The 8,885-nt window shown below is 40.6% G+C and overlaps 1 protein-coding gene across 2 annotated transcripts in view; it reads right to left on the bottom strand.

Moving 5' to 3' along the window:
- The window catches only part of aplp1 (amyloid beta (A4) precursor-like protein 1), a 34,476-nt gene that overhangs the window by 6,378 nt on the left and 19,213 nt on the right, over nucleotides 1-8,885 (bottom strand). For both annotated transcript variants that reach the window (XM_031298894.2, XM_031298895.2), the window contains exons 2-8: nucleotides 7,079-7,258; nucleotides 5,926-6,055; nucleotides 4,237-4,349; nucleotides 3,559-3,752; nucleotides 3,162-3,463; nucleotides 1,743-1,870; nucleotides 39-113 (exon numbers count right to left, since the gene is read on the bottom strand). In XM_031298894.2, the coding sequence (XP_031154754.1) occupies nucleotides 39-113; nucleotides 1,743-1,870; nucleotides 3,162-3,463; nucleotides 3,559-3,752; nucleotides 4,237-4,349; nucleotides 5,926-6,055; nucleotides 7,079-7,258 (1,122 nt within the window). The remainder of the gene's footprint in view (nucleotides 1-38; nucleotides 114-1,742; nucleotides 1,871-3,161; nucleotides 3,464-3,558; nucleotides 3,753-4,236; nucleotides 4,350-5,925; nucleotides 6,056-7,078; nucleotides 7,259-8,885) is intronic.

The raw sequence follows: 8,885 nt of genomic DNA, 5'->3' as shown, positions 1-8,885 counted from the left end.
ATAAACCCAATGCAGCAGGTTGACAAATGTCTGCTTACCTCATTCAGGGCCTGTCGCTCTGACTTTGGCAGATTCTTTGACTGGTTGTCTGCCTCTGCCCATTCCTTCATGATCTAAGGAATTAAAAAGACATGACACCAGTTTATTTCTATAAAAGTATCACATACACTATCATAGTATGAAATAGGGAATAACCTGTATAAATAGCACACTGACAGAGGCACGCAACAGGATATATATTTTTGGCTGTACCATTTGTTTTGCTATAGACTGTGTGTAAGTTGTCACATCACATAAAGTGCACACAAGCAACTCTGCCTGTTAACTAGTGCAGCGATTAAAAACATCACTGATCTTCATTCAAATTTCCGCCATGGATACCACTCTCATAGCATGTACAAATGTGAAGTGTAAAAATGACAAGTTAAGTTTTTCACGGAAAATAAATAAGATTATTTCCCAAAAATGTTGAACTGTTCTTTCAAGAAAGTGGGGTATTAGTTGCCACAACAACACCTTTGATCAACTCTATCACCACAACAACAAATGCTGGTTACAATGACTGTTAAAAATAAAAATAAAAACTATGATCCAGATATCATTGTTTGACTTACTAAGTTGTCCTTTTTTATATAGAAGGCCAGTTAAGAACAGTAAATACATCTGTGCATCTGTAAAGACATGGTGCTGATCGAAACTGTTGAGCGAGATGGCTTGACTGCAGTGAGGAAAATACGGTATTTGTGGTAAAACCACAAATCAAAAAGACAATCTTGAAGTTGTACAGCTGCTGTCTTGAGATTGTGTGCATGTAAGATACACACATGCACGCAAACATAGATGTGCAGTGTGATTCGCTCTTACAGTTTTTTCCAACTGCTTACACACGTTTTCAAAACTCTCCTTTTTTCAAAACTCTAGACACAATTCCCAAAACTGCAAACACAAAATGCAAAATGCCTCACATCTCCTTCAAAATGAAACACTGCATCCAAAATAGCATAAACACATCTCATAATAGTAAATTTTTGGATATATACACGTGAGGAGAGTGTGTGTGCCCTGGTAAATAAGTGTAGCATTTTGATTGGTTGTGTTTAGAAAAGGAAAGCAAGTCACTTCTTGTTAGATTTTTGTGTCTTAGGAGAATTGTGTGTAGTGTTTTGAAAAAAGTGTTTTATGCAATTGAAAACTGAGTGAAAGGCTGAGAAATAGCTTATGGTTTTGGAGATTTGCTGTGTAATTTTGCACTTGGGTGAGAGGTTTTAAAAATCGTGTGACATGAAAAGATTTTGTGTGTAAGCAGTTGAAAAAAACTGTAACTTACATAATGTGCTGTCTAAGCTCTGCCTCTACAACCACTGCAAAGTATATTATTGGTTTATTGATAAAAACTTTAACTCCTGGCAATAAATGGTTACTATTGTAGAGTCTTATGCTGCACTGAAATCCCATTCTATTGAAATTATGAGAGGATTCATTATACATGGGAATATATACAGTCCACTGTCCATAAGATTTTTTATTTTAGACCGCACCACCCAGCTCTGTTTCTTAGCGCCGTATGTGACATTTATATTATTCTTTTCTTTATCTGCTTCCTTGAATACACAAAACATGTGCAGGTCGTGACTTGTCATTCTAAGAATAAGATTAGAAAATGAGAGCAATGGAACAGCCAGTCTCAGTCCGACCTGCCCGCCAACAAACTATTAGCCTGTTCTTAGCCCTGTGAAAGTCACCTCATTGATGCGCTTCATTCTGCGCTCTTCCAGGTCTGTTTTGGCACGCAGGAAGTTGGCATGCTCAGTGTCATCCACTGGCTTCTCGAAATAAACGTCAACGCCATCTGTGGGCCGAGGTGTAGTCACTAGATGGGAGAGACAGAAAACAGAGGTTATTACTGTCACACAGATCGCAAGAGCCAGAGAGCAATTCTCCTGTAATTAAAAGAACAGCCCTGGTCAAAATGTGACAGGGTGTGCATTGAGAAAGTAGCAAGAGGGAGAGAGGGCAATTTTACACCATCATTTGAGGAAAGGGAAAAATTAAACAGGCAACAATGTGCAACTACATCTGCTGTGTCCTGGAGAGAATTTTGACTGAAGATAATTACTTTTTTATAACCTCAGCAGAGTACCAGGAAAAGCATCGCTTTGTGCAACACACAAGAAGAATCATTACTATAGATCTCTGGCTTTCAACTAATCCCCAATATTGGAAAGCAATTTACAAGATTATTAAATGTAATCCATGATATTTTTGTGATGAAAAAATTGGAATTTGTATTGAGACTTCAAGTAAACTGAATTAGTTACAGTACATAAATTCCACTTGTTTTAATGGAAATACATTATTATTTATTATCTGTTACAATGTCACATTATTTCTGGATAAGTAGACATCAATATGTGTACGCAGCAGTACTATTGCATTACATTTTTACATCTATTACTTATATACTTTTGACATTTTCCTATATTTGAAATGAAAATACAGTATGTACAGTGATAGAAAACAAGTATCTGCTGTATTATACAAAAGAGAGAGTAGCATGAGGGTTTGTACTTTTTGTATGGTAGGGTTTAATAATACTTTCAGCAAAAATAAACCTCTGACAGCATCATGACACACCCAACCCAAGACCGACTGACACAGTATCAATCAGTATTTTCTTTCACGTAATTGCTTACACTGTTTCCCCACGCAGACAGTGAGCACTGTCATGGTTTACCATCCTGAGTTTGTTCTTAGTCAAGTTCATGTGTCTAGTGGTCAACTGCTCCATTTCCTGTGAACAGTATCTTTCCGCTGAGGCCTGCAGGTTGTTGTGGGTGTGGATGTGTGATATGCACCAGATCTACATGACACACAGGCCGTGAGGTCAGTGGTCAGTATAGACTCACCAGAGGCTGAACTGGAAGGAATTAAGCAGCAAATACAGCTCCCATATATATTTAGACAGAGAGGCTTGTTTGCATGCATGCATATGGGGAGTATGGCCATATATGTTGGACAAAACAGAGCTATCCTTCCATTACTAAACACCACAGTTTATACTCCAGGAGTGTATAATTTTTAGCCGCAGCTACTAAACACTCATTGCAGGCCACTTTTTACAAACACTTGAACGATTAACAGAATAAATTAGGGACACTCACAGATGTCTCCCTTCATCAGAGGTGCAGAGGTGGTGGGTTTATGGCCTTTCTTGTAGTAGAAAGAGTCCAGATAGTCTGATGTCTGGTAGGGGTCAATGGGGTATTCATACTCCTCTGGATCTTTAACAGGAATGGCCTCCTCTTCCTCTTCTTCTACCTCCTCCTCATCAACTTCCTCCTCCTCCTCTTCCTCTTCCTCCTCCCCCTCCTCTTCCACCACTTCATCATCCTCCTCTTCCATATCGGCCTCGTCCACATCTGTGTCAGGAGAGGGGCTCGGAGTGGGGGCTGTCACTTTGGTGCTGTGGAGAAGTGGAACAGTCCTTAGTCTGATGAACATTAACACACAATCTCTCATCCTCGGACATCTCCGTGTGGTCAAGCTGAATCATCTTACACAGAGTTGAGTTTTTCACTGGTCTGGGATGTGAGAGTCTGCGGACCAGCAGGGACTTCTCTTTCCTCCGTCTCTCCTTTACCGCCTGAACTGCCTCGGCCTGGGCAGCACACATACTCGACCCCGCGGAAATGGTCTCCACACGGCAACAGCATCCCGTAGCTGTGGAGCTCCAGATTGTCTGCAGTGCATTCCTAAGAGAGAGGCAATCAATTCCACTAAGTTGAAAACACAATGTATATTGAGTTTTGGAATTTATTTTTCTATGTTAAAGTTGAATAAAATACTGCAAATTCTAAATATAGCAAGACAGAATTCTGAGTTTCTCCTGTGGGAATATAATAAGTTGACAGGAGGTGATAATGAGGGAGAATTACAGCTTGAACTCCGCCACCATTTTGATCTTAAAAAAAACCTCATGTAGGCGACGTGATACACAACACACCACTGGGAAGACTTTTCTAGTCTAGTCTGACTCTGTTATTTCTGTTAGGGCTGGCTGCAGAATAGGTTTTAAATCTGCATTGGAAAGTTCATTGTGTACATGAAAATGCCCCCAGTGGAAAGTCTCATAAAAATCAACCTGATGCTTTAACATGGCTTGAAAACCTTTGTTTTTTCTTACTCACAGGTCGTCATTCTACAATTGGAAACATGCCGTTGATCTGCCCTTCTCACCTCCTTAGCAATGTTGTGCCAGTACACGTAACTCTCACAAGCATCCATCTGCTCCTGGTGGAGGAAACGGCATCGGTCGGGCACCAGCAGGGCCTCGCTCACATACTCGCCCTCTGCAGTAGGATTGAAGAAAAAAGTGAGGTCAGTGTAAGATGATTTAAAGCAAAAAGTGAGGTCAGTGTAAGATGATTTAAAGCAAAAAGTGAGGTCAGTGTAAGATGATTTAAAGCAGTGGGAGTACTTTAAGTGCGCAAAAACAGTGTACATGAATAAACACAAGCTGAGCGATACACAGATTACATGAAACAAGTAGATACATTGTGGACTAGAATAGATAAGCTAGAGTGCATAAATTAGGACAGACAGAAGGCGTACATGTGTAATGTACAAGCACTTTGAGCAGACAAATTGCAGCTATGGTAGCAAGTCAAGGACATCAAGTAAAAATGTGCTTTGCTAAAAATGAATATAAAACATGTATTATAGAGATCATAAATGCATATGACTTATTTGTTTTATACAATAGACCATACATAAATGAACAAGAGGTTTAATAGTCTATATCCAATTAAAAGCTGTTCTTCATACAGCACTAATACTACACGCTGGTCTTTAGGTCTCATGCATAAAGGAAAGTAAGAAGAAAGCAGAAATCAAACAAGCTAGAGCCAGTTCTACAGCGCTGTTCAAAAGAATCAAAGTGCTTCATGAATCCAGGCTGACTTACTGTTTATTACTCACTCAGTCATTCTCTCATCCATTGTAGGCCTATCTGCCCCCCTAGTGGCTTATATCAGACGGCCTCGTCTGCAATACTGTAAAACTGCACATCCTGCTTTGTATCACCGCCTATCTACAGTTCTAATAGTAACCCAAATAGAAAGCTGTGATGCTGGGAGAGATGCAAAGTGATTTTTTTTAATCAATGTAAAGCCATATGTGGTAAGCATGCTTATCATGTTAGCATATACATTATTTGTATGGGCATGAGCTATGTATATGATTGTTCTGCTTTGATTCATGATGTCACACTTTATTTTCTTTAATATACTGTATGTTGTTGTATCTTACGTCCCAATAAAACTGCTATAGGCTGTGTAGTGTTCAAGGGAATCTCAAAATGATGTGTTGTTGATAACTATAAAATTGATACTATTGAGGCCTGGCCTATTCTATCTTGTGCAATAAACCAAGAGAAGGAGCAGCTCAACTTGGGAAATACCAAGTCTTGATGCTAAGCTGCTGCTGGCTGTATTCACTAGTGCAGTGCCCGTTTGAAGCGAGTGCCTGTTTGGAACAGGCCGATTGCTTGGTTCCCAGTATTTCTTTTCACAACTTTTAACAGAGAGACATGAGAGTGATGTCAATCTTCTCATCTACCTCTGCAAGAAAGCGAATATGCATGTTTCCCAAAATATTCAACTATTCCATAGGGGTGTCCTGTTGGTCTAGTGGTCAAAGCATAACTGCAATAATCCTGGTTTGAATTTGGTGGTCCCCTGTCTCTATTCCCACATTACTTTTCGGTTTCCACTGTCTACTATCAAATAAAGGCCAAAAGCTTAAAATATTACTGAGACAGGTAGCATGATCTCAAGCACACAGTCAATCTATCTAAAACAGGAAATCTAAACTTGTGTATTCTTGGTAGTGTAATTATCTAATGGCAGTCCAGTGTGTTGTTCTTACCTAGACAGCGGTAGGGTAGGACTATGAAGGGGTGTGTCTGGCAGTGGCCCCAACCTTTCTTACACCAGGCGGGGATGGTGACAGGTCTTTTTGACTCCTCTATATGGGAGATCGGAAGTGCTGGGTACATCTGGACATACAGGTACATGCAGAGACGACAAGAGACACAGAAATAGATAGATGGATGGACAGAACAGAGGGTTTTAAGACAAGAGGAGCAGTGGACAGGGAGAAAATGGTTAGAGAAGAGGTTCAGGAATTGGTTGAGAGGGGGAGAATCAATGTAGCATGATCCGGGGGAGAGGACAGTCAGTGGGGAAAACACTAACAAGGGAGAGAGTCATGCAACATATTCTCTAAATACGTATACAAAGCTGTGTAAGGCCTTCATCTGAAGCCACGTTGGACATGGCATTCTGAAGTTATCATTTCAATGAACATTCTTGTTTTTTAATATTTCCAATTTCACATCTGACTACTTACACTTAAAATTGAGGCCCATAATTTGAAACTCGTGAGGTTTAATGGTGAGAGAAATGTAGCTTGCACAGAGTCTGAATGAACACTAAAAATGCTTTCATCACAAATGTCAAGGAAAACAGGGAGGCTTTTGTGTAAAAGCCATCACAGATGCATAATGTGTCTGCTAATCACATTACAGTCCATTCAGGCTCGTGGCTGCTGCTCTCTGTAGCAGCTATGTCTACTCTGACCTCCAGGTGGCGCTTGGTTGCCTTACTGTTGCACTTCAAATAAATGTGGAGTGTATGGAGAGTATGTGTACCATTGATTACTTTACAGTAGATGTTAAAGAGTACACATATCAGGTAACAAGAGGAGGAAAAGTGGATGGTGCTACAAATGAAATATTGAAATATTCCAACAAGCCACCATCACTTTACTATATATGGTTAAATATATAGATTTATAGGACAGGTGTTAAAAAAAGCAAATTAGAGAATAAGAATATGCACATTTACTTGATTTTTCTATGACTTCTACAGTGTTGATTTAATGCAACATTCTTTCAAGACCAGCTCTTTGCCATTAAGGATGATTCTGTTGCGCTGCTGTTAAAAGCATTGATCCAGACTGGTGTTCATTGCAGTTGTTCAGGTTTATGTTATTTCCCTTGCAAGTTTCAGGACCCTACCTCTTGACAGTAGGACAGGATTTCACCAGGCTCTTTGAAGCAGCCCGGACGGCCCTGAGGATCCGGCTCCCACTGGCCAGTCTGTAGGTTCATGTGCAGGAGCTGACGGCCACAGAACATGGCAATCTGCGGCTCTGCCACCTGGAGGCCTGGCCCGTTCACCTCGGTCATTGCCAGAGCCTAAAAAGCATGGGAGGAGGGGTGGGGGAGAGACAAGGGAGGTGAGGTGGAGTCGATACAAACACAATGACAGATAATATTGTGTTTGAAGCTGATCCAGGGTGGGTAGACCACAGATAATTCCTAAATGCACTCCAGCACTATCCAACATTCAACCCCAAGTGTAAGCCAGGGTGCAAGACTGAGTGAGTGTAAGATCGAAACAGAGAGGCAAGAATGTAGAGGAAGGAAGTAGAAGCTAATACACAGGAGAATTGAGTGCACACTGCAAGCTTTAAGAGAATATCGGAAAACCTAAAAATTCAGGAAAGATCCATAGAAGACTCCCTGTTGAAATAACCCTGAAGTGAATGACAACAAGAGCCAATAAAAAGCCTGAGTTATTGACTGATGGCATATGCTCCCTGACAGCAGAGACAGCTGACAAAAAGAATGGATGGTGGATGAAAAGGAAGGTGTATAGCAAAAATATACAAGAGTATGTAAAAGATTCTCTCTCCCTTCTCCAGCTGCCTTCTAGGATGTTGTTATTGATCGTGGGATATGTTGCCTCTGCCTGGGGGAGGGAAGAAACAGCAGCTAGGGTTGGGAGTCAGGTGTTAATACAAGCTCATTGACCGATGGGCCACTTCACTACATTAACACACAGCACAGAGACAGCGAGAGCCCAGGGAGGAATAAAGGAGGGGAGGGGTTAGGCAGGAGGAGGAAAACAGCACAAACAAGGACTTCATCTGACCTAACATACAAAACTGTTTTTTTAGAAAACGGTACGGCAGCAAGCCTTCAAAAATCATGAGAAAGTGCAAAAGTATATTATGTTGGATGTCTGAGTCATCTCTGGTGCAAACATGAGTTGTTTACCAAACACATGCACACAGTCTGCTGGAGGTCACTTAGCGCAAGTAAAAGATGTGGGTTTCTCAGTGCATCACTTGACAGTAACATTCATGGTAGAGAGCATGCAATAATGTTTACTGTCCAACCTCCCAACTCCTCAAAAAGGCATCCCGCGCCCCGGAGGCTATGTAAAACGCATATCCTTTCATCTGCGCTGACAGACAGAGAGATAGACATACTGATGACAGACAAGGCGAGCGACGCTGAGCCAATTAGAAGGAAGTTACCCAAAGGGAAGAAATGGAGGAGATAAAATATGGGAGAGTGACGCCTGATCAAAGGGAAGCCCTGCTTTGGCCGACCGGAGCTCAAGTGTTTGAAGTCCTAATTAAAATTCATACAGAATAAAATAAATATATAAAACCCTTTGAGTAAATGTACAATAAATATAAAAGGCCCTGAGCAGTCTATGCATTATAATTACGCTAAGAGGAGGTTGTGTTTCTGCATGTCCTAGCAGATTTCTTACAAATTACGGATCTACTTTTCATTACTGCTGACCATTTCTCAAAGCGTAGCAGAGTTTTTTAGATTTATGAATGCATTTTCCTACCTTATAGGCTTTTTCCAATGCATTTTAATATTGTTTGAATATAAATTGCCAGTGGATGATGAGCAAATGAGCTTGAGACAGGTAATCCGTCACAGTCAACATGCTACAGCATAGATTTATACTTTGAACATAACTCATTTTGTAAATGCTACAAAATTGACTTTTCCTTTTTCT

This window comes from Sander lucioperca, chromosome 10 (assembly GCF_008315115.2).
Source record: "Sander lucioperca isolate FBNREF2018 chromosome 10, SLUC_FBN_1.2, whole genome shotgun sequence".
NCBI lineage: Eukaryota > Metazoa > Chordata > Actinopteri > Perciformes > Percidae > Sander > Sander lucioperca.
The sequence above is the reverse complement of the archived record's forward strand: the minus strand, read 5'-3'. Positions and strand labels throughout refer to the sequence as shown.